Source organism: Tachyglossus aculeatus, chromosome 25, assembly GCF_015852505.1.
Source record: "Tachyglossus aculeatus isolate mTacAcu1 chromosome 25, mTacAcu1.pri, whole genome shotgun sequence".
Lineage (NCBI taxonomy): Eukaryota > Metazoa > Chordata > Mammalia > Monotremata > Tachyglossidae > Tachyglossus > Tachyglossus aculeatus.
The window spans coordinates 14,966,494-14,992,546 of NC_052090.1; the positions used below are offsets into that span (position 1 = coordinate 14,966,494).

At 39.4% G+C, this 26,053-nt stretch overlaps 1 protein-coding gene and 1 pseudogene across 11 annotated transcripts in view; one reads left to right on the forward strand and one right to left on the reverse strand.

The window, feature by feature from the left end:
• Positions 1 to 26,053, reverse strand: part of ST18 (ST18 C2H2C-type zinc finger transcription factor) — a 112,530-nt gene that overhangs the window by 81,029 nt on the left and 5,448 nt on the right. For 9 of the 11 annotated variants that reach the window (XR_005456243.1, XM_038766675.1, XM_038766668.1 and 6 more), the window contains 3 exons: positions 19,404 to 19,455; positions 8,936 to 9,042; positions 1,391 to 1,445 (listed from right to left, as the gene is read on the reverse strand). Coding sequence is in view for 9 of the 11 variants with exons in the window: in XM_038766675.1 (XP_038622603.1) it covers positions 1,391 to 1,445; positions 8,936 to 9,042; positions 19,404 to 19,455 (214 nt within the window). In the remaining 2 variants the exon portion in view is untranslated. Of the gene's footprint in view, positions 1 to 341; positions 379 to 1,390; positions 1,446 to 8,935; positions 9,043 to 12,721; positions 12,780 to 19,403; positions 19,456 to 26,053 lie in introns of those variants that run through there. The other 2 variants (XM_038766671.1, XM_038766674.1) reach the window with 2 other exon arrangements.
• LOC119945509 lies at positions 17,807 to 18,139 on the forward strand (annotated as a pseudogene).

A 26,053-nucleotide genomic window follows, 5' to 3' on the forward strand; every position in this document is an offset into this window, starting at 1 on the left:
CCTTCTGCAGTCTGCTGCAGGCTGGCATTGATGGCGGAAGCCCAGCCTAACATTTGGAGCATCCAACATTTTTTTCTTGAATTGCATTACACGGTGAGAGAAGGTCTGCTGATTAAAATTCTCATGCTTAGGAAAAGCTGCAGTGTCTAGTATCCACCTCTGGCTTCTGAAATTCAAACAGTCTAGATCTAATTTGGGTCTGCTGTAAATATAAAGTCTTCTGACTTTTACATTGGGAATCTTAGACACTGATAAACATGGCAAGTCCTTTAAAACAGGCAAAACCTTTTTACAGAGAGTTCAATGGCTATTTTCATCTTTATTAGAGAAGGGTTGCTTACTTTTCTTTCAATTTCAATGGCTTTACAAAAAACATTCTGCATTCATTTAGCAGCTTGCATTTGAGGAACTTAAATTATATTTTCACTCAGACTGTTTTATTAGTAGAACCTGCAGAGAAAAGTAAGCAACGTTTTTTATTTACTTTAAGATGCCATGATGAACATCTAGTTTTCCACTTAAGATTAAGAATCACAAAACTATTACTAATTATAATAAAAAATTATTTGCCTTGAGGGGTAATATCAGATGTCAATCGTACATTCCAGATGTCAGACCAGCAAGGGACTGTTTATATTTCAATACAACATTACCATCTGTTGCTTACCAAGAGAAGGATAACCACAAGTTAAACCTTTCAAACACCACTTTGTGGAGCTGTAGAAAAACCCCATTGGGGAAAGTCAAATCACAAGTACTTTCCTTTTACTGGGATTAAATTTTAACCCAAATATTACTAAAGCATGCAATAAATTCTGCCCATTTGTTTAACTGGCAGAGGACAATCTGGAATACTCACTTCTACATAATGCAGGTCCACACCCCACACTCTGGTTAGACCGTGGTTAGGGAATTAGGGAATGCTTGGAGAAAAACAGGAACCTGTTTGGATATGGCATGCTGGAATGTTGGAAGACACTTCTCGGGCATATGTGTGTGGCCTCAAATGGGAGAATATGATTGTGCAAGTTTTTTTTTAATGCAGAATTTTGCAAGAAGTAACCCTCACATTATAGAAGGACGGAAGATATTCTGAAGCCACCTCACCTCATTCTGCATGATTCTCCTCTGTATCCTTTCTGACCTCTTACAAACATCCATGTGAAAATGTCCTTATTGGCATGGCCTTTCCTGTTTTCTTTTAATTCCTGGCTAATAATATTTTTACTCTTAATGACAGCAGCCTGTGACTTTGCTTGATTCTTTTTTTTCAGAAGTAGCTCTGAAGGAGCCATGGAAGTTGTGATCCACTCTAGAGACTGAGCCTCAGGTGGATCATATTTCATGGTGTGATGGACAAAGTGTCATTGAGCCCGGCTGGCTAACTCACCCTTGCTTCCTTTTGAGCGAGTTCGCAGCTTTTTATCTTCACCATCTGCATCCATCTGTAACATGAACATAAAGTCTTAAGTTCACTCTTCTTGCCACTGATCAATCCCCCCATCACATATTGGGAAGCTGCCAAGGCTAGAGAAGAGATGAGAAAGATTGAGCTCTCGTGATATATTCTGGCACTATGACGTGGGACTCCATCTATGAGTGGTCTAGCAATCTAAAAATCATGGTGAGGTGGCAATAGAAGCAAGAATAAAGAAAAACTGTTTTCAACGGGCCACTGCAGAGGTCTATACATGCTTAAGGGAAGGCCCGAAGCCTTCTAATTTCACACAGACGAGACAAAGGGTAAAATGTAAGCTGAAAATAAAATAGGTGATGGCAACCACTGTCAAGATGCCTCCACAGTAGGGTTTATTCATTGCTTCACCAAAACCTATATCCTTCACCCAGCCTGACCCTCATGGAAAGCATGCTGTCATTTGCAATGTAGAAAAAGCAAAATTAATGCCCAAAGTTTTGGGAAGTTTTCATCATCGCTAGTTAATGAGCATTTCAACTCAAATATCCATAGCAAATACCAGAGGAATCACAGCCACATATAACAGCAATGGGATTTTTAACATCACTTCAAAATATGTCTCTTTACATGTTAGAAATTACATCGACTAGACTAGAACATATGAACCTTCTGCCAAGACTTTAACAATTGTTTTCTTATCCATGCCTCAGTGAAATGCAAAATGGCACTGGACCAGTGTTCACATGCTGAGAAACGAGCTTCCATTTTTAGCAGGTTAACTGATAGCTGAGCATTTATTTTCAGCTGAAATTCTTAAACGCGAGTTAGTTCTTCTGTAGGGCTTTTTTTTTTTTTTTTTTTGAAACCAGAGGTGGTAGGTTCACTTCGGTTGATACCATCCTTAAAACCTGAGAATGGTCTAGAGCTAATGTGACTGTACTGGTAATGCGAAACATGTCTCTGTTCTCTGATGCTGAGTTGTGATTGAAGGCACTGACCTGCCATAGACTTATAATAGGGGAGCAGGTGTGGCAATGATGGACTTTAATTTCCTTTAATAAACCTTTTATGTGGCACACTTTTACTGCCATTCTATGCTCTCCAAGGTCCTGCACATAATAGGTTCATTACTTTTGATTACTATAGTCTATTGAGACAAACAACTCCAGAACACACTATATATTATGTTCAGTTAAACCAATATAGACTATTTATCCATTGTGCATTATTTCACCTGCAACTCTACAGACAAAATTAACAACAGCTCTTGTAAGCTAGAACTATTAAAACCACTGGTACTCCTTTGTCATCATTTCATAATAAATACCACACCAATCATTGTGCTTCTTTTTTAATTATAAACCCAAAAGTGTCCATTGCTTTCATTCAATAGCAGTTACTTTATTCTAAATAACATGGCTCATTATGATGAATATTTTAAAAACCACACAATGAGAAAAACACGACAACAAAAGCAATGTAGGTGATTATCTCCTATCGACTTTTTCTCTTTGAAAATCACATAAATTTATGACAGATGTTGGGATTAAAATGGCTGGGTTTACCCAGGACAGTGAGCATTGCATTGTAAAATCATTCTCCTTCCATGAGCATCTTTGTTGCATATCAAGTGGCTCAACTCGTACAAGCCTCCATATGCCAACAGAATTATTAAGAGATATCTGAACTGAGGGTTCAAAACTTGAGAACCACAAAATATTTTTCTGAGCAAATGATCCCCATGGGAGAGAATCAACATTGTGTGTTTCTAAAATCACAATGGTGTTACTGCCTCTCCAAAAGTCCTCTTTGCAATTCCCTAAAAGCCACAGAAAGATTAAGTCCCAGGAGTTTGGTGTCTACAATGGGGCACAATAGGACACTCAAGCCTCAAACATATGAAGAAAACAAAAATCAATACATTTGAGATGCCTCTTTTCCAACTGTTTAAAAATCCCATTTTTTTCCCCCTTTCAGTCATTAAGAAGCTAAATAATTCTCTCCATCCCACTTGGAGTTCTCCCCATTAAATCAGGGGAGGCCCGCATCAATATCCTAGTTTATCTAAACCTAGTTTCTAAAACCAAGGGGAGAATATAGAGGTGTCAGTAGCTAAATTACTTAGAATGTGACTTCCCTCTCCACCCCCGACGTAGGTCTGGGACTGTGACAACCTGGCTACCTATTATCTACCCTTGCTCTTAGAATAGCACTAGATGCATAGTAAGTCTTTAATGGCTACTATAACCAACACAAACATGTAAATACAGGCATATCCCACAATACAGTCATAATATGTTTCTTGAAAGTGTGCCTGTATTGTTTTTTTAAAAATATGGTATTTTTTTAAGTGACAGGTACTGTCCTAAGCACTATTGTGACATGTTTTCTAATACTAAACTTCTCACTGTACTTCAACCTTGTCTATCTCACCTCGGACCTCTCACCCATATCCTACCCCTGGCCTGGAATGCCCTCCCTCCTCATATTAGATGGATAATTGCTGTTCCCCCACTTCAAAGCCTTATTGAAGGCACATCTGTTCCAAGAAGGCTTCCCTGACTAAGCCCTCCTCCCCTCTTCTCCGACTCCCTTCTCCCACTCCCTTCTGCACCGCTCTTACTTCTCCTACATTCATCCTCCCTCCCATCCCCAGAGCACAGTTGTATATATCTGTCATTTATTTATATTAATGTCTGTCTCCCCCTCTAGACTGTGAGCTCGTCATGGGCAGGAATGTGTCTGTTGTTATACTGTTCTCTCCCCAGTGCTTAGTACAGTGCTCTGCACACAGTAAGCGCTCAATAAATATGATTGATTGAATGAATGAATGAATCTAATGTCAGCAAGAGGATAGAGTGTCTATCAGTGTTTCTACCCTACTTTTCTCTGAAAAGCAGAGTGTACACACTCCTGCCTGAGATCAAGTCAACAGGGGTGTGGGCTGGGAGGACAGAAGGCAGATATTGTATTAGAAATTGCATGGCTTCTGGGACTGTATGTCAGGAGGAGAACCACGTGTCAAGCAGTGTGTCTATAAACCTCCATATCAAACAAAATCTCTTTACTATTGGCTTCAACGCTTTTTATCACCTCGCCCCTTCTTCCTTCAGGTCTTCTCTCCTTCTACAACCCAGCCTGCACACTCCACTCTTCTGGGGCTAACCTTCTCACCATGCCTCGATCTCACCTGGCCCATCATTGACCCCTGGCAAACATCCTACCTCTGGCCCGGAATGCCCTTCCTCCTGAAATTCACTAAAATATCACTCTTCCCCACTTCAAAGCCCTACTGAAGGCTCACCTCCTCCAAGAAGCCTTCCCAGACTATGCCCCCCTTTTCCTCAGCTCCCCCTCCCATCCGCATCACCTCAATTCCCTTTGCTCTTCCCCCCTTCCCTACCCCACAGCACTTATGTATTTATGAATATATGAATAATTCTATTTATTTATATTGATGCCTGTATACTTGCTTTGATGTGTACGTATCTATAATTTTATTTTTTTATATTGATGCCTGTTAACTTGTTTTGATGTCTGCTTTCCCCCTTCTAGACTGTAAGCCCTGTGTGGGCAGGGATTGTCTCTCCTTATTGCTAAATTGTACTTTCCAAGTGCTTAGTACAGTGCCCTGCACACAGTAAGTGCTCAATAAATATGACTGAATGAATTAATCTTTTGAATTGTGTGTGAAATGATGGCTTCTTAATTGCATTCTGGTGTTGCACTGCTCCCCTATTACCATACAAATCTGAATGAACATGCAAAAATAGGAGCTCTACTTCCATTCAGAAGTCAGTCTCTATTCTCCAGCATTCCAAATCCAGAAATTCCATCACCCAGGAATTTTATTCTTGGATTGTTTCCATGGCCTTATGTAATGTTCCATTTAAACAGGACAGAAAAATAAAATCTGGCCATCATAAAAATAGGTTCATGGAACAACCTGATCACCTTGTAACCTCCCCAACACTTAGAACAGTGCTTTGCACATAGTAAGTGCTTATTAAATGCCATTATTATTATTGTTATTATTATTATTATTATGGCCACTGGGTGATGCTTCCCCAAGGAAGATTTTCCTCCAATTCCTTAAATTTTGAAAAAGTGTGGCAAGCTGTAAGCTACCCATGCTGTGAGATGCAGGGTGGCTCAGTGGAAAGAGCCCGGGTTTGGGAATCAGAGATTAAGGGTTCAAATCCCAACTTTGCCAATTGTCAGCTGTGTGACTTTGGGCAAGTCACTTAACTTCTCTGTGCCTCAGTTACCTCATCTGTAAAATGGGGATTAAGACTGTGAGCCCTCCATGGGACAACCTGATCACCTTGTAACCTCCCCAGCATTTAGAACAGTGCTTTGCACATAGTAAGCGCTTAATAAATGCCATTATTATTATTATTATTATTACTATTACCCTCTCCTCACTGAGTTTGCTGCCCGCCAGAAACTCATACACCCAATTTCACTGCTATGGGGGGATCTCTATCTTTTGAAGGGAGGGGAAGAAAGGGAGGTGAGAGAAAGGAGATGGGTAATGAAGAGCAGGAAATAGCTAAAGAAGGTAAAGGAAAAAGATCTACAGAAAAGGGAAGAAGGTGAAAAGAAAGAGAAAGAATGAAGCAAAGATGGAAAGGAAGGAGAAATGAGGGTACAGAACGGAGGGGTTGATGGAGGAAAGAAAAATGTGTGGTCAGGTGAAAGTACAATTCAAAAAGACAGCTGAAATGTCTTTGTGGACAAAGACCAAGCTTAACTGTTTTCATACCCCATATTGTTTAGTGTAGCATTCCACACAAAATTAACACTGGAAAAAACACTGACGATGATGGTTTCAAAAATAGAATTAAACAATGCATTACATTTGGATGAATTAATACCTGAACTACATTGGGAAAAATGACTTTGCTGGAAAATGCATTTCCTGGCTCTTCATACCTGTACATTACCTTTGAGATAGCTTCATATCTGATGTGATCTCACCTGAGGATGTAGAAGAGACTGTAGGGTTACAGAGTTACTGTGGGGGAGGGAGGGAAGGAAGATAGGCTTCTTGGGACAACAAACGGTTCATGCTCTAACTTCTCTTCCCACATGCTACTTACGAGAGACATGTTCTCTTAGCTGATAGGAGAGAGGTATTCAGCCCCATGCTTTTCACCACAAAATCCAGATTTTGTCTGGAAGACCTCAAATCATTTCCTTAAAGTTTTGAAAGGACAGGAGAGAATGAATATCTTTGAGCTCTAGTGATTTAGAAGGGCTGTTTCTCCTCAAAACACTAGGCTCTTCAGAGCCCAAGCTGATTTGTTTGTAAAATCTTCAAGAAGCTATTCAGTAAGGGCACAGGATTTGGGGGACACTTTTCAAAATTATTTACACAATTAATCCCAGAGCTGACAAATGAATGGAAAAATAAAACATTCACAAAAAATAATCGTATTCATTGTAAGAATCCTTTATAATTGTGCTCAGCTCATATCTTGAAATTATGCTTCTCCTACCTGCTGTTGTTTCTACCATGGGAGGGCATAGTTTCAGAGTGAAAGAGTAAGTGCTTAATAAATGCCATTATTATTATTATTATTATTACTTTCAATAAGAGAAGAGATGGCCCTCAATCCTTGACCATTATTTCTATGCCCTCAGTGGGCTATTTGGAAACCAAGAGACATCCACAAGAACTTGAATGGAACACAGGAAATTGCTGCCAATTACTAAGCATAAAGATCAAGCAAGCCTAGGGAGCAAAGAAACAACCTCTAATTTTTTATATGTTTGAGAATCACTATTGCTTAAGCATAGTTTGGCTGGGTCACCAATGGTAGGAAAAAAACATTTTAAAAGTTACCAAGAGGAAAAAAAACTCAGCCAAAATAATGTACCAGCTCTTCAAAAGAGTTAAAAAAAATCTTTGGAATTAGGGGTGATGGAGAATATTTTCATAAATTCAAAATAGTTTATAAGAAGATAATAAGATCATGAAAGCTGTTATATCTCAATCTTTTTTTTGTTCTTTGCCATCTCATTTTCTTTCTATTTTTATTCCTCTACAATAACCAATGACTTTGGATAACCAGAAGCATTTTAATGGCAGAAAAAGAGTTCCCAAATTCCTCCACTCCTTAAAAAGCAGGATGCTTTCTCAGCATCATTCATGAATCCAAATTCATAACTTTAAAAACTTGATCATTCCTTTCTGGCTTGCCACCCTTGATGTTGGCTCTGCACACAGTAAGCACTCAATAAATACAATTAATTGACTGATTGACACTGTGTTTCTGTTTCCTCTTCTACAGCCCTTGGTTCCTTCATCAGGATGTTGCAAGACCTAGTAAATGCAATTATTTTAAAGACTTAGGACCTTCCCCCAATCCTGCATATTCTCTCTCCAAAGAAAAGGAGCACAGCTATGAAATCTAAAGGCATTTGGTTTGAAGCTATGTAAAATATTATCCATCCGCAAATCGGCTACCCCCAAGGGCAAAGTGTTGGGTATGTAAGTGAGTGAGTAAGTAAGTAAAACAAGTGAGATGTTTTTCAGAGAGAATTTACTACAGAGACTCTTGAAAACACACTGTAATCAAGAAAACTTAGCCAAGGATGGATAGCTTGGATACCTTGGTAATGAGGATAATTTATTTTGATTCTCACTTCTGATTTTGGGACTTGTCACTGCTGTTGTATACTTCATCCATGCAACTTTGCACAACTGGCAGTGCTGAATACAAACCACAGCCATATGTTTATGTCCTTTTGCCAAACGACTCCAGCAAATAGTTCCATTATTCCCTTAGGTAAGTGATGCGTGCCAAGGATTTCTATTAGTCTGCTTTACCAAGGCATCAGAGGGCAGAGTCACAGCTTTTTAAAATGAAGGGGCAATTGCCAGGACTTTATTTATAGAGCGATAGTTTAAAATGAATCTTGTAAAAGAGTAGCTTAAAACAAGCAACTCTTCAATATCTCTCTTTTTTATTTGGTGGGCGGGGGGGAAGCTGCAGTAGAAAAGTTTGAGATGGGCTTATTAATGGTTCCTGAACTTTCATTTTACACAACGTATCCTCGCTAAAAAACATTACCTAATGTGGTGAAAATAACTTTTTTTTTAATGACAGGGTCACATGGTCAACAGTGCTACTCTGAGTAGAGTGGTGTTTAATCACTGAATTGTGGTACTGCCTTCTCTGATGCAAATTCATTTCAAATTACATTATTAAAACCTCTGATGGGAAATGTCTCTGTGTGCAATATTTACCGGCGTTACCACATTTTAAGAAATATGTGAAACAGTTTGTACAACCAGAAGATGCAAATTTGTGTGATTTTGCTAATGTCTACCACTGTTTCCAAATATAAACCTAACAGCTACATAATTCTTCAGAAGCAAAAAATAAAAATAAAAATAAAAACTCTCTACAAATCTTACAGAATGATTGGCAGGTCTATTATGGTGATGTGTTATTTGAGGTTTTCTTATAAAAACAAAAAAAAACACTTTTTTAATAAATGTGTTCTTACCTTTTCCTGCTTGTCGATGAAAATATATGCCAGTTTTGAAAGCCCAGATCCACCCTGGCAACTCAGATTCCTTGTCTGATTTAATGAAAAATCCTGAAATTCATTATCTTAAAAAAAAAAAAAAAGGGGGGAGGAGAAAGAGATATTAGATTAAGCAAATAGAGATGAAACAATACGGCAAGACTTCAGCTGCAGTGTGGGGGTAGGAGGGGTTTGCCCAGTTCTATCTTCGCTGAGTTACCCTCTAAATACACCAAGGTGTCACAAATATACTAGTCGCAAAATAATTTACAACTTTATTCATGGGGTCTATGATAAAAATGATATGATTCATTTCAAATTCTCAATAATATTGAACTGGAAAGGTGCTAATTTCCTCCCCATCATATTTTAATTATAATATTCAGTTCCCCAAAGTTTGTCTCCGGTTAGAATAGGCTTTCAATAGAGGAGTCAACACTAGGCCAATAGAAAAGTTTTCCTTTAATTTTCACAGCTTTCAGAGTAATGCTTTCAGTACGTTTTTAAATATATAGTTGATGTGCTGATGTGACCTGCGAAGAGATTATTAACCCTGTGTTTACTTAGCATTCAGTCATAATATGTACATAGCATATCACTTCTAGCTTTGCCCCAGGGACTGAAGCTGGAATCAGCTTTCAGTTCATTTGCCACTTGAGAGAGAACTCTGAAAACAGTATATTAGACATGTCATACATGTACTACGGTATACCAATGCACCCAGCCGCATTGGGGAAATCAAACTTCAGCATACATTCACTGTACATCACCCTTACGACCTAAAATTCAATCAGATGAGGGTTTTTTTTTTTAAGTGAGGAAAAGCCCACAGCACCTTACAAATAGTATTTTCTAAACCTGCTAATCTTGCAATATAAATTGCCAAGGATTGACTTTTCTATTTGATCACGAATTTCTTAAGCACTTTGACTTCTTTAGTTCAAATAGTAGCCCCGGCTGCCTGGAGAAAAGGAAAAATTATTCTCTAGCAGAGAAGCACACGACTACATGGGACATGAGAATCTAAAAGTTATTTTGCAAGCCTTGGACTTCCCTCCCTACTCAAGCCCATCTGCACCAGCAAAAATGTTTTTTTGTTTGTTTTTCCTTCAAATATCCATTTCACCTTCTCCAGTCATATATCACCTTCAGAAAAGAGTTTTGCGGCTTTCCACCTGCCTGGTCCTTCCTCTTTGTTTGCAGCCAACTAATTTAAAACAAAAGAAAACAGTCACGCTTGGGAACAAAGCTCCTTCCAAATCCTGAAACTCGCAGCTTTTTGTCTAATGCCCTATCGTGTTATGTATTTATTAGCAATACATTTTCCATTTATTTTCTCAAAGATTGCCAATAAAGAATTGAATCACATAAGGGACTAGCTGTAAACCCTCCGAGTTCCCTAATGTCAAACTCATTAGCATCCGAATAAGCACACAGCAGCACATCATCTGCACGATTGCAATTTTTTACTACTTTTAATAGCGTTTCTCAAAGGGCTCATTTTCAACTTTCTTCAGTGGTTAGTTGGTTCTCAGGGGAAAAGTAGCTTCCTGACGCTCACAGCTTCCACTCAACAACCAGGCCGTTTGCTGTCAGATGTATCAGCCCTCTGCTCTAACCCCATCTGCCGTCTCTCCCTTCCCTGGGGACTGAGAGTTAAGACAGCACAGCTGAGATCCACTTGGAAAAGTGCACAGAGGGCAAACACAAAATATAACTTTTGGAAATCTATTTTTTTTTACATAACAAGTGCACATACTCTTGTCTTGAAGAGTCCCGTTTGAATGGATTCGGGGTCTCTGTGCTGTCTGCATATATGTTTGTACATATTTATTACTCTTTATTTTACTTGTACATATTTATTCTATTTTATTTTGTTAATATGTTTTGTTGTTTGTCTCCCCCTTCTAGACTGTTTGGGTAGGGACTCTCTCTATATGTTGCCAACTTGTACTTCCCAAGTGCTTAATACAGTGCTCTGCACACAGTAAGCGCTCAATAAATACGATTGAATGAATGAATGAATGAATTGCATAGACGTGGAAAGGAAAATCAAAAGTGAGAGCGCATTTTCCTGTTTGACAGTGGTATTTTTTATTTTCTTTGTGCTATTTGTTAAACGCTTATTACGTGCCAGGCACTGTTCTAAGCACTGGGATGGCTTAGAACAGTGCTTGGCACACAGTAAGCGCTTAATAAATGCCATCATTATACAAGGGAATGGAGTTGGACACAGTTCATGTTCCCCATGGGTTAACAGTCTTAATGCCCATTTTACAGATGAGGGAACTGAAGCACAGAGAAGTGAAGTGACATGCCCAAGGTCACACAGCAGACAAGTGGCAGAACCAGGATTAGAACCCAGGTCCTTCTGACTCACAGACTCGTGCTCTATTCACTAGGCCACACTACTTCTCCAGTACTTATATGCAGCACTGTACTTGCATGTGATGCACTGTAGATGTGACCATATTATGCTCCAGCTTCAGTGGGAAGGCAGAATGAACAGAAAGGGCAAAATGCATTTTATTCTATTTATTTTATTTTGTTAATATGTTTTGTTTTGTTCTCTGTCTCCCCCTTCTAGACTGTGGGCCCACTGTTGGGTAGGACAACTTGTACTTCCCAAGTGCTTAGTACAGTGCTCTGCACATAGTAAGCGCTCAATAAATACAATTCATTGATTGATTGATTCCAAATTTGGAATGTTACATCAAGGACATTCATTTGACACCAATTTTAGAACAAATTCTTCAATAATTAATTTTAACTGAGAGTCTCCAAGTACTTCACATACCTTAATTGGGTTCTTCGATGACCCTGCTAGCTAGATTTCCCTACAGATGGGTACAGAAAGCTAGAGTAATAAGGTAGCTTGACCAAGTACACGTCAAAAACGAGTGTTAGGACTGGGTTTAGCATTCAATCTCTTCTGACTAAGACCTACTCAAACTAGCACTCAGCTTTGATGAAACATCCATTTTATAGCTTACGATGAACGAAAGGCTACAATGCAGATGCCCATGATGGGCACACCACTTCTAAAATGTACTACTACATAATTACCAAATGGTTCTTCTGAGTTGAAAGGACTTTCTGTGAAATGTTATATTTGCCTTGTCTTCTACCTGAGGATAGTGAGGGAATTACTGTTCCTATAGAGGGTTTGTGGGTGAATAGCCACTTCTGACAAGATGTGGGAGTTCTTGAAATCTGTGCTACAAGGAACAGCAGCTGTCATGTTGTAAACCGAGTCCATCCAATTATCTTGGGGCACGGAAAGTGATGTGCCCTAATGTACAGTGATGAGTATATCGTACTCTCCCAAGTGCTTAGTATAGTGCTCTGAACATAGTAAGTGGTCTGTAAATACAATTGATTGATTGATGTACGCTGGTTGTGACACCCACCTGAAGAACCACTAGGAATATGTCAAATGCAGCTATCCAGTACCATAAGAATCTGGCAGTGACTGCATAAACAGGACGGATTTGGGGTTTCCCTTCCTCACAAACCAAACTGTACTGAACGAATCATTTTTACAGTGAATAAAGTGTAACAGAGGCAAAAAAATAAAAAAAAAACTGCAAGCAGAGCTCTATTGCGATGAGTTTCTTTACAAACCCTATTACCTCCCCAACTTTGGCCATGCTAGTAAGCAGGCCAAGGAGCTAAGTAGCTTCAAGGGGGCAGGGAATTTGTCTCATGTTCTACAGCTCCACGACCAAGTACCTGCAACAGTTTTTGCATCCTGGAGTCTCTCACCTTGTTTCTCTGGGAGTTACATTCCATTCTGATTATTTCTATAATTCCAGAGAAGGTTTTGCAGAATCAAAAAGAGCTGGGGGCACGGTGTTGGAAAGACAATATGTACACCTGGAAGGAATGAACAGTTCTCAAGTGTGTGGCTTGAAAACTTTTTTCCCCAGAATAATGCAGAACATGCAAGCAAAACCTTCCCCAAGTGGTTGCATCAAGATGCGGTGTCACTTTGGCTAAGTAGATGGGCCCAAATAGCCTGATTTTTAACTACAGGTTCCTCAGTTCACATGGATTTTATTCTAAGGAAAGTTTCTATTGCCCCAAACCCTAAGTCTCAACACAAGAAGTTAATTGATTTGTTCCTTCGTTCTCATACCCATTCCCTTAAAAATCTGAATGTTCCCAAATTCAAATGAGTAGGATTCTACTGTAATGAGGAGGTTGAAAATATGTCCCCTATCCCTATAATACCATGGGAACAGGTACTATAATAATGCCATTAAAGATATGCCTCTAAACTATCCTCTCAATTGAACAGCAATCAGATGGCTTTTTTCTAAAGCTCAGTTTCTCTGAGCAAATGCAGAACTACCCAATCAACTGCCATTCAGTTCAGTTTGTATCATTCAAAGGCCAACAAAAAAACACGAAGATTTGTCAATAAATAAAAAAACAATAATTTCTGTGCTGCATGGGTGCCATTGGCTGGATCTCCTTTTCCTCTAGCAACAATAGCAGAGAATTCTAGGATTCTCAATTTGAGAGAGAGAGAGAGAGAGACAGAGAGAGAGAGAAATTCTGTTTTCTGTTGCAAGACAGTTTTTGCTTTACGGGCCACTGAGGTCATTCCTAGTACGAGAATAACTTTATTTCTTTTCCCTCTGCCCTCTGCATTGAAAGATGGATGAAGCAATTGGGAAGCATCACCATATCAGCATTTGTCCTTGGAATACCTGTAAAAACACAGCAGTGGCCTTCTCTCCTTAAACTCTGTGGCAGTTCTAATAACATGAGCTAGATCATATTTCTCCCAGCAGAAGGATTTAACTTTCACCTGATTTAAGCAACAAAATATCCCTCAAAGATGCCTAAGGCCTTGCTGTAATTAACATAACTGCATTTAGATGCTATTCAGGACTGATAATTCCAACACCTTGCGCTACAAAAAAAGGGGTTGCATGCTGTAAACATTATAAACATATTCAAATAAGCTTAACACAATCTGCCATGCTTATTTCTGCCTAGATCACGGACCAGCGAAATGGTTAATGCAAATGGATTTATAATTTGCTTTGGGGGGCCAGTTTCTTCTCCTTATTTATTAGCCCAGCTGATGGGGCAGATTTGATGAGGCACTTCTGGAATAATTGAGTCATCACACAAAGAAGGCTGCTAGCATTCAGAGTGGTTTTATCAGCAGCAAGCAGGCCTGATTACTGACAATTACACTCTGATCCGGTGATGGAGGAGAAAGAGCCAACGAGTGGGAAATGTCCGTGTTTCTATCCAGGAATAATTTCTACATTCATTTTACATGCTAAGTGTTTCCTATCTCTGCATAATAAACTGTAAACAGGAATAGATGGCACAATGTCCCTTAATATTTCCTGGTAATGAAGACACAAATGTACAGTGAGTGCTGATAAATATAGATGAAACATAAGCTATTCTCCCAGTCTGTATTGTTACCTTTAAAACAAATGCATTTTGGTGGTAAAAGCATAATCATAGCTAATGCAAAAAAATGACAGAAGATTGAAGCTGTCCTTGTAACTACACAGAAACTTTGTAAAAGTCCTGTTAATCACTGCTGCTTTAAAGGCTCACAAGCTGAAGGTGATATACTGGAAAGTACATCATTTTCTTTCTCAACAGTCAACTGTGTAAGAACTCTTTTGGTGAGACACAGCAGAGGAGAGCAACAACAGTGACCTCCATTAACACTCCACAGAGAACACATCTCAATGCTAAACTGAAAAACAATGAAGCTGGCACTAGAAGACATCTTCACTATGATAGATCCCCATTTCCCTTCCATCAGGCCTTTAAAAAGAGAATGTTTATAATGAATAATAAAGTTAGGCCTTAGGTTGCAGGAGTTATTATGTTTAGCAATGTATTACTGTCTTTACTATGCTATTTTTTAACACCTTAGATACGGCTCTGTTTATTAAGAAAATGCTCTAAACAGCATACAGTTCGTGTAGGTATCTTAGGAAGTCAGTCCCTTTCCTGGCCCAAGAATCAAAAAAATAATTATTATTGTAGCATTTTTAAGTGATTACTATGTGCCAAGCACTGTTCTAAGCACTGAGGTAGGTGCAAGGTTATTAGATTGGACCCAATCCCATTTCTGCATGGGGGTCACAGTCTAGGTAGGAGGAATTAGGATTTAATCCCCATTTACAGATGAGGAAATTGTGGCACAGAGAGGTGAGGTGACTTGCCCAAAGTCACACAGCAGACAAGTGGCAGAGCTGGGATTAGAACCCAAGTCCTCTGACTCCCAGGTTCATCCTCTTTCCACTAAGCAACACTGCTTTTCTACCACACTCTGAAATGTTCAAGAAAAGGAATACCCGATAATTTCCTACTTCTGAATATGCTTTTATGGCTTTCAGTTGGAAAACCTTAATGTCCTCTTTTATCGCATGCTTTAGAGTACACCAGGTATAAAACTCCAAGTAATAAATCTACTCACGTTTGTTTGTTTAGTCTTTCCTTTTCCAGCCTGCTTCATAGCTTCAAGAGACATAAAGTTATTCTGTGTCCTACCGTAGCTATGGAAACTATTTCATTAAACTAACCACTTAACTTCAAGGCCTGAGTTACAACTAAATGCACTACTTGGAGTAAAATTACCCAAAACAGCTTTCTAATGTCAAAACATTTTTAATAAAGTTCAAAGAGCACTTGTTGATTCAAAACCATGAATTTTAAATTTTTTAAGAAAAAATTTTAAGCTATCTTATTGCTAATTCAGACTGAAAAATGCTCACAATAGCGTTATATTCTCTTCACTTCCTTATAAAGTGGAAATTCTCAGCTGTTAGCTCCACTGAATTTACTTTTTCCAAGTAGCTACCTTGCATGTCACGAGGGATATGGCATCCTTCCAGATGTAATGGAATATAAAGAGAATGGTGGATCATTCATGAACTTTCACTGACTTTGAAAATATGATGTGAAAAAAGCATCCACCACCATTTTGATAATTCCAGTAATGTTAAGTTTCTATGCTCAAGGACCTGCTTGCATTACATTTCTGCAATGTTGGTTTTCACCTCACAGAAGAAAGTTTTATCCTTGAATCTTATTAATCTACTGGGCTTTTAAAAGACATAAGGCTTCCTGTAAGGTAAGATATACCAGTAATGGGAAAATGCACATAACGTGTTAGGAAACCAGCATCAGGGATGCCTACTCGGACAAACCCACTTTTGAAAATGAATCATCTGAACTAGACTGTAGTCCTCTACAGGGTAAGCTCATTGTGGGCAGGAACTGTGTCTATCAATTCTGTTGTATTGAACTCTCCCAAGAACTTAGTGCAGTGCTCTGCACACAGTAAGCGCTCAATACCAATGATGATTAACTTCTATAAGATGGAAAGTATATTTTTCCCCAAAACATAATAAAGAACTAACATACCAGAGATCTTCTGAAGAGATTTTAGTCCCAATTACCATTCACCCATGAGAAGGAAAAGTATGCCACTTTAAATTGAATTGAAACAATAATAATTGTGGAATGTATTAAGCACCTACACTGTGCCAAACACTGGGGTAAATACAAGATAACTGGATCACACAGTCCCTATCAAACACGTGGGGCTCAGTCTAAGGGAGGGGGAGAACAGGTATTTTATCCCCACTTTACAGATAAGGAAACTAAGGCACAGAGAAGCTAAATGAGTTGCTCAGGATCACACTGCAGGAAAGTGGCAGAGACAGGATTAGAACCCAAGTCCTCTGACTCCCAGTATTGTGCCCTTTCCACTAGTCCTCACTGTTCAAAAAAGTAAGGGAAAATGTCACTTTGACATATGTTGGTAATGTTTTTTTGAAAATAGTACATGGTAATTTTTCTGCCATTTATTTTTACTCATTTCTATGTTCCCCCTCATCCAATTATGGTGCCTATATATATATATATGTATATATATATATATAATTGTTTTATAAATGAAAGACAAGTAGAATAGTATAAATACATTTCAAAGTGCAGGCTCATAAGGCAGTTTGACTGAAGAGGGCATACACAGCTCTTACTTCCAGGATGAGGTTTCGGAGTTAAACAGTAAGACAGCCTATTACTCTATTTCCTAACATAAGCATAGTCTTTTGATTGGGTCACTTTAAAGTTTAAAGAGCTGAGAGTTTATTTTATAGATAAATTGTTAATAATGTGCCCTGAGTTAGAGAAACAGCATATGTGAAAACAATATTTGAGTTGGGCTCTGATGATCTGAGAGATCACTTTCCACCTCTCCCACTTCTTAAAAGGAAAGGTAGCAGGAACATCTCCAAAAGGCCTTCCCCAACTAAGCCTTCATTTCCTCTTCTACTTCCTTCTGCATTGCCCTTTCTCTTAGATTTTCACCCTTAATTCACCGCCCCCGCCCCCCCCCCAGTCCCACAGCAATTTATTTACAGATCTGTAATTTGCTTATTTATATTAATGTCTGTCTCTACATGTAGTCAGTAAGCTCACTGTGGGCAGGAAACAGGTCTTCTAGACTGTTCCCTTCTAGACTCTGAGCCTGTTGTTGGGTAGGGACCGTCTCTATATGTTGCCAACTTGTACTTCCCAAGCGCTTAGTACAGTGCTCTGCACACAGTAAGAGCTCAATAAACACAATTGAATGAATGAATGAATGTCTTCCAACTCTGTTATATCATATTCTCCTAAGCACTTAGTGATAATAATAATAATAATAATAATAATAATAATGGCATTTATTAAGTGCTTACTATGTGCAAAGCACTGTTATCCCAGAAGGCCTCGTGGCCAGCCCCTTTCCTTCTCTTCCTTCTCTTCCACCACCTTGGAACTTGCCTCCCAGGAGCAGGATTTCAAGACAGCAAAATGTCTGTAAGACTGTGGTCCAAGGCCATTTTTGCTGGCTACAAATGTGGTCTCCAAAACCTGAGGGAGCATACTGCTCTTCTGAAAATTGAAGGTGACTATGCTTGAGATGAAACTGAATTCTATTTAGGCAAGAGATGTGCCTATGTCTACAAAGCAAAGAACAATACAGTTAATCCTGGTGGCAGGCCCAATAGGACGCAAGTGATCTGGGGCAAGGTGATGCGGGCTCATGGCAACAGCGGCATGGTTTGTGCCAAGTTTCACAGCAACCTGCCTGCCAAGGCTATTGGTCACAGAATTCGTGTGATGCTGCATCCCTCAAGGATCTAGAGTTTTATTGAAAACTGCACTAATAACATTCTGGAATTTGTTCTCTTTGCATGTCTATGTACGTATGTGTATATATACTTCTTTAATTCCCCATCCGAAAGCAAGGTGTGTGTCAGCATGGAATTGCCAAGCTCATGGAAGTGGCAACAGTTGTAAGGGAAGAGATGTATTAGTGATAAAACTTTGATTAATGGTCAGTTAGTGCTATAAAGAAAAAAACTACTCCACAAACTGGCAAAATGGGAAGGTTAAATGCCTGTTTGTTCCAATTTTCAGGAGTTTAAGGGAGGGACAGTTTTGGGATGGTTCACTCAAGGATGGGAAAGCAACTGAGAAGCAGCGTGGCTCCGTGGAAAGAGCACGGGCTTTGGAGTCTGAGCTCAAATCCCGGCTCCACCACTTGTCAGCTGTGTGACTTTGAGCAAGTCACTTAACTTCTCTTTGCCCCAGTTATCTCATCTGTAAAATGGGGATTAAGACTGTGAGCCCCCTGTGGGACAACCTGATCACCTTGTAACCACCCCAGCGCTTAGAACAGTGCTTTGCACATAGTAAGTTCTTAATAAATGCCATCATCATCATCATCATCATCACTGTTCTAAGCACTGGGGAGTTTACAAGGTGATCAGGTTGTCCCACGTGGGGCTCACAATCTTAATCCCCATTTTACAGATGAGGTAACAGGCATAGAGAAGTTAAGTGACTTGCCCAAAGTCACACAGCTGACAAGTGGCGGAATCGGGATTTGAATCCATGACTTCTGACTCCAAAGCCCGGGCTCTTTCCACTGAGCCATGCTGATTTCCACATAGATATGATTGATTGATCGATCCCATTTCCATAGTTATTCCTGAGGTGGAATATTTCCTCCTGAGGGTTCCAAGTCTCAAATTTCTTCCCTTTTAAGTTTCAACAGAAGTTTATGTTCTTGAATTGAATTTCAAAATCCATTTTCCTAATGGTCAGCCTTCGATTTTTGCTTACTGCTGGTGGTGACAAATCAGATGGAGTCATATGCCTCAAGTTGCTAGCTATTTAATATAAGCTATATTAAAGAGATCTAAACTCACCACGCTATCTATCCACAGACAAATCTTTGCTTCCATAAAAATAATCAATGTTAGCAATGGTACTCTCCTTTGACAGTCACGTATTTCCATCATCACTAAAAATCCCTCAAAGTTTCCTGAGAAAGAAGGATAGCTTGAGGATTACTTTCAGAGCCAGGACATTATTTTTTTTCCTTTATGAAGGCTTCACTTACCTCCCCTAAAAAATGAGAGACTTGGGATATTTGAACAGGAAAATCTGCATTGCTGTAGATGCCAAAGCAGAAAAGAAAACAAAAAAAAGGGAAAATGTTAATGAAATAATCATGACCAACAGTCTATTTACTGTGTAAAGAAAATTCATTAAAACAGTTTACACATTGGGAAGTCAAATATTCAATGGTCATATATGATATTCATAACAAAAAGCTTTTCCCCTAACAAGGCAGGCAGGTGTGTGCTTTTGACAAATGTCTTTTAGATCGTAGGTCTTTTGTACGTAAGTACATTTGAGAACCTTTCTTCACCCACACCTGAGAGTGAAAGTGAATTATCAATGACAGGCTTTTTTTTTTAAAGAATCAGTGGTTTAACACTAATTTCTAATCAGATCCTACAGAAAGGAACAGCTCGCATGGCAGCTGTACGTTTCCCAGGGTTAATTACCTTTCACTGCTCTCTACTAATGAGTCAGCTGTTCCTGTCATCACACAACTACACTGTGTTCATCTGTAGCTCTCGCTGTGGACAAACACAGTAGCTAGAGTCCTGTTTACATACTGGTGATGTTTGTTGTGCAAAGATTTAGTACAGCATTTAAAAAAAAATACCTCCCCCCTCAAAAATAAATCCAACCTTTCTTTTTCACGTCCGTGTTTACAGGATTCAACTTTTTACGGGTTGGTTATTTTGCAGGATGAACCAAGGGCCTGAAAATCAAGAGCTACTAACCGAGTTACACTTGAGCATATTTTTGCTAAATTCGGTTGATTCAAAATACAACCTAAAAACCTTCAAATCCCTCAGGAGTCTGTAATGAATCCATACTTCTTGCAAAATTTCTACGTAAAAAGACTGCATGCTTTGAAGCAAATAACTGTTTAGAAAACGGTGTGGCCAAGAGACCAAAGACGGCAGTGATCTAAGCATCAGTGAGCCTCTGGCTTGCATTTACTCAAATTATTCCACCAGGAAAGGCACCTGGACTTTCCCTTTTTTCATTTATGGAGGGAGGCCTATGGTGAGGGTTTCTGTCACGTTGCTCTCAAGAGCCTGAAGGAGCCCACTGGCTCCCACTCTGACCTATGCCCAAAGCACTTCTGAGGGAAAGAGACTATCAATGCAAAAGAATTCCTCTTTTACCGGTGAGTGGCATCACAGATAATGGCCTGGGGTACTTCATTTCCCCCAAGAGCTAAACGTTCTGCAGCCATAGATGCACAAGAAGAGGGAATAGAAATTGAACATCTAAATGTCTTTTGCGGCTATTTATACATGCGTCTGAATCATCAGCAACTCTCTCCTAAAGCTCTGTGTTGGAAAAGATCTGGTAGAGGGCGAATGTCTGGTCTAGCTCTGAAGCACTTTATGAGCACCCTCTTTACCACACACTGGACTTAATCTTGCCCTCAGATAAAGTCATTTACGTTAGAAGTGCAATAGAAATCACCTGCTGCTTCATCACATGAATTAAATCTAAGTACATAAATTGCTGTCTTTGTGCAATATTTGAACTTTCAAAGAGCAAATAGCACTAGTAAGAGAATAAATTAATTAAAAAATACACCAGGAAGATCAAGGTTAAATGATAAGCAACATGATATATCATTTTGAAGCAAATAGCACAACAGCACAAATCAACTCTGAGGGCATTCCAAGTGACGCACTAACTTTTTCCTGCAGGCCAAAGTATGGAAAGAAAAGCTATGTTTGATCACTGCTAACACGTAGAGGTAACTGATGGGTTTTGGGGTAATGGAATAATCTTACCCATATATGCAATCAGTGGAAATCCTACAGTGGTATTTTGGTGCTTTGCAATAAAGGGTGGAGATTTTAAGAAGGGCATGTTGGCAATAAACTGATCATGGATGTGGAATGTACTGTGAACTCTGTCTAATCAGGGGATGAAGAATGGGTACGGCTAGCAGAATATCCCAGAAAGAATTCAATACTGGGTCATTTTTCGTGGACCACACACACATCTCTCCAATGCCTAAGAAGTGGGATGGGCAATTTTTTTGTTCATTTTAAATAAATTATTTTTTTTCAGATCACTAAGGGACCACTTATTCAAATTGGAATTGATGCATAGAGGCCCATGGAAGGAAAATTGAGGACCAGTGGAACCGAAAGTAAAAATTAGGTTGACTCTGGCCCCGTGAAGGTCTACTGTAGTCAGCAGTGTTTATGGAGTGCCCTCTAGGCTTGAGCATAAAAAATATCCAAAATATAATGGATTGTTGAGAAGGAACGAGTGAGGAAAAAATAGTGAGAGGAAGGGCTATTAGAGCTCATTTCTATGAGTCCTGGAATTACACTAGTGTTCATTCCCTGCTTAATTAGACTGTAAACCCCATGTGGGACATGGACTGTCCAATTTGACTGTCTTGATTTACCTCAGTACTTAGTACAGTGTCTGGCACATATGAAGCACTTAAGACGTACCATTAACAAGAAAATTGTTTAAAATTTCTGTAGTCCAGACCTGGTCCCACAAGAAGAAGAAAATAACTATGATTTCAAAGAAGACAAAAATAGCTAGGCCCAGAGCACTGAAAGGAATTTGTCAGTGACTTTTCAGGCTCTAGACCAGGGTATTGTTGTAGTAATCCAGATATTTTTGTAGCCAAAGAGAGCCTAAATGGAAAAGTGGGTATTTGAATGAAGACTTTTGAGTATGTTTTAAAGACATTCTTTTTGAACTTCTCAAAAGGGCAGCAAATTTCTAAAAAGAATGAAAATGCAAAGTTCAGAGAAACTTAAGAGTTCAGAGCCCTGGCTTAGGCTGTCTGGCCCACCATTGAAAAGTTGACCAGTGAGTTACGTAAAACATTTACATCTTGAAGAGAGCTCTGCCCATGTGTTATGGATTTCAGGAAAATAGCAGAACAAATACTTAGTGCTAAAACTGATAAACATTTATAGGAAAAAGCTGTAAAGGAGCAATAATCTAGCCTTGAAGGAGAAAAATAATGCTGTAAAACTTTTTCAATGAGGTAGCATCATGCAGTTTGCTAATGTTTGACATACAACACCAACCTATTCTCTCGGCCTCGGTCTCATCTAGCCCACCACAGTCCCCTTGCCCATGTCCTCCTTCTGGCCTGGAACTCCCCCCCACCCCTTTCATGTCAGACAGCCCACCCTTCTCCCCACCTTTAAAACCCTCCTGAAATATCTCCTCTAAGAGACCTTGTCTACCTAAGTCCTCATTTCCATTAGGGCAGCCACCCCTCTGCATCACTGAGGCACATGGCTCTGGACTTTAAGCAAATTAATACTCACCCTAGCCCCAAAGCACTTGTGTACATATCCTTATAGTCTACTCTTTTGCCTATCTGTATTTTATTTTAAGGTCTGCTTCTTCCTGTAGACTATAAACTCCCTGTGGGCAGGGATCACGTCTACCAACACTATTGCATTGTACGTTCCCAAGTGTTTAGTATAATGCGGCACACAGTAAGCACTCAACAAATACCACTGATTGACGGGTGGATTGATATTGCTGCTGCATTACCTGAGCCTTCAAAACACATAAGGGTGATGACTTGCATGAATAAAATAGAGCAACTTTACTTGCAAAATAAGTTCAAATGTACATGATTAGGAACCGATTTTAAATGAATGGAAAACAGTTGGAAACATCAAAGGCCCAAGGTATTAACAATCCATATCATCATCATCAACAGCATTCATTCATTCACTGCCTTCTGTGTTCAGAGTACCATACTTGGAATGCACACAAAAGAAATAAAAAAAATGGCCCCTGCCTTCAAGGATCTTTCCATCTAACAGGGGAAACAAGTGAACACAAATTGCCAATTATCCAAAAACTTAAAACATAGCAAAACAGTTGCAAACAATAAAAATGTAAGATGCCATGAAAAATATTAACCTTAAACATAAATTGCAAGTGAAAGTGCAATGAAAGTGCAAAGGGGTTTGACAGGATGCCACGACCAAGGAGGGAGAGACTTTGTCAAGAAATGCCTCTTGAAAAAGGTGACTTTTTAGGTGGAACTTGGTTTGGCAGATTGGAGGTCAGGGTATTTTATGAAGAGGGAAATGCTAAAATCCCACACGAAATAAAAACGTATTGATGGTGTCTCCTGGGGATGACCTGAGGGTCACTGTTGACAATAACAACACTAAAAGTTGTGTTATTTGTTAAGCGCTTAGTATGTGCCAAGCATTGGGGGTTGGGGTAGATACAGGATAATCATATTAGATACAGTTCTGATCCTGACTCTGCCACTTGTCTGCTGTATGACCTTGGGCAGGTCACTTAATTTCTCTGGGCCTCAGTTACCTCATCTGTAAAATGGGGATTGAGACTATGAGCCCCACATGTGACAAAAGACTGTGTCTAATACGGTTTGCATGTATCCATCCCAGCGCTTAGTACAGTGCCTGGCACATAGTAATCACTTAACAAATACCATAATTATTATTATTATACATCACTGTCCAGATGAGACTCAGTTTAAGGGAAAAGAAAAATGTGAATTTAATCCCTATTGTACAGATGAGAAAACTGAGGCACAGAGAAGTTAACCGACTTGCCCAAGGACCCAAAACACTAAGTGACTGATCTTAACAGAGCAAATGTGACTTGACTCACCATCCAGCTAAGGTAAGGGGGGCCTGGAAACCAATTTTTCCTGTGCAACTGGGCTGGAAATTGTTACTTTGAGCTTGTGGATATAGGGTAGTTTGCCAAGGGATTCTATCCTCAAGCATACCTCCTGACTGGCCTAGTGGATGCCCAGTTAGCAGCTGATGTCCAAGAATATGGAAGGTCCTACACCCTGAAATGCTATAGATAAATGTGGGTGATTTTTAGGAAGCTCCAAAGTTGACTAGAACCAGAGAGGTGCACGACTCCATGAAGAGTTGATTTATGTGTCCCCAGCTCAATTATTGCTAACATTGGAGATGCACATATTTGAGCAAAGACCAAAACGGTCTTCTGAAAAATAATTTGGCTATTTGACTACAACAATCTGCCAGAAATTCGGAATGGGGACTGAATAATAAGGAAATGCACACTTGGGTAAAGACGAAGGAATCAGATATATAATTTGATAGTGAAAATACAAAAATATTTTATTGATGCTTGAAAGACATATATCATTTACAAAGAAGAATGGGAAAAAGCAAGTTTCAGTGGAAATAGGAATGGGATAAATTGAAGAAAGGGAACCATTGGTCATCGGGAAAAAGTCCTTTCTTTTAAATTATTTGACACTGAACCCCCTTTTTGCAAGGTGTTTCATCCTTTATAACATTAAACAAAGTTAAAGAAACTTCATAAGAAAAAATAGGGCAGAACATCCTGGCCAAATTAGTAGACTAAGAAGCTAGATAAATTGATGAATCTTTTCCAGTTTTAACTTTTATGATTTGGGGGTACTAGATATCCTTTTTGGGAAACTTTATGGTCCAGTACCAGATACGACAAAACGTTTCAGACCTTGTCTAAACTATCCAGACATAGGCCATCCCTACTGTGAGCCTCATGAGGGATAAGGGCTGGGTTTGAACTGTTCATCTTGTATTCACTCCAGACCTTAGCACGGTGCTTGAAACCAAGTATGAGCTTGGTTTCTCTCTGACAGAGGTCTATCTGACCTGCTTGTGAAATAGACTAGAAATATATTCTCAGTTTTCCCAGGCTCCCTTGGCTCAGTTGTGAAGCTATTTTGAAAACGCATTTTCTCTGAGTTTCCCCATTAGAATTACATTTACCCAAAGAAGAAAAACAAGGTACAGATTGTTGTGGATGTAGGACTTTAAATGCGTTTAGGAAGTAGAAATGGGAAATAAGTTTGCCGGATTTCAGTCTTGAGAATACTGGACTCTGACTACTGAACGGCTTCACCCACCCTGTGTTCCCAGAGAGGGAAACTTGTGTTACTCAAGAGTGGAACAATTCTGCATTTGCTCCTGGTAGTCTTTTCCAGGAAAATGGAAAAAGATAATGAATTACAGGAGAATACTGAATATTAAGGATATCTGAGGACCCTACTACTACTAATAATAATGATGGTATTTGTTAATAATAATAATAATAATGTTGGCATTTGTTAAGCGCTTACTATGTGCAAAGCACTGTTCTAAGCCCTGGGGGGGGATACAAAGTGATCAGGTTGTCCCATGTGGGGTTCACAGTCTTAATCCCCATTTTACAGATGAGGTAACTGAGGCTCAGAGAAGTTAAGTGACTTGCCCAAGGTCACACAGCAGACATGTGGCAGAGTCGGGATTTGAACCCATGACCTCTGACTCCAAAGCCCGTGCTCTTTCCACTGAGCCACGCACTTACTATGTGCAAAGCACTGTTCTAAGCACTGGGGAATACAAGGTGATCAGGTTGTCCTATTTGAGGCTCACAGTCTTAATCTCCATTTTACAGATGAGGGAACTGAGCCACAGAGAAGTTAAGTGACTTACCCAAAGTTACACAGCTGACAATTGGCAGAGCCGGGATTTGAACCCATGACCTCTGACTCCAAAGCCCATGCTCTTTCCACTGAGCCATGCTGCTTCTCTACTAATCTACCAATAGAATTTACTGAGTGCTTACTCTGTGCAGAGCACTTTACTAAGCTCTTGGGCGATAACTCTAGACTTGGAGACACAA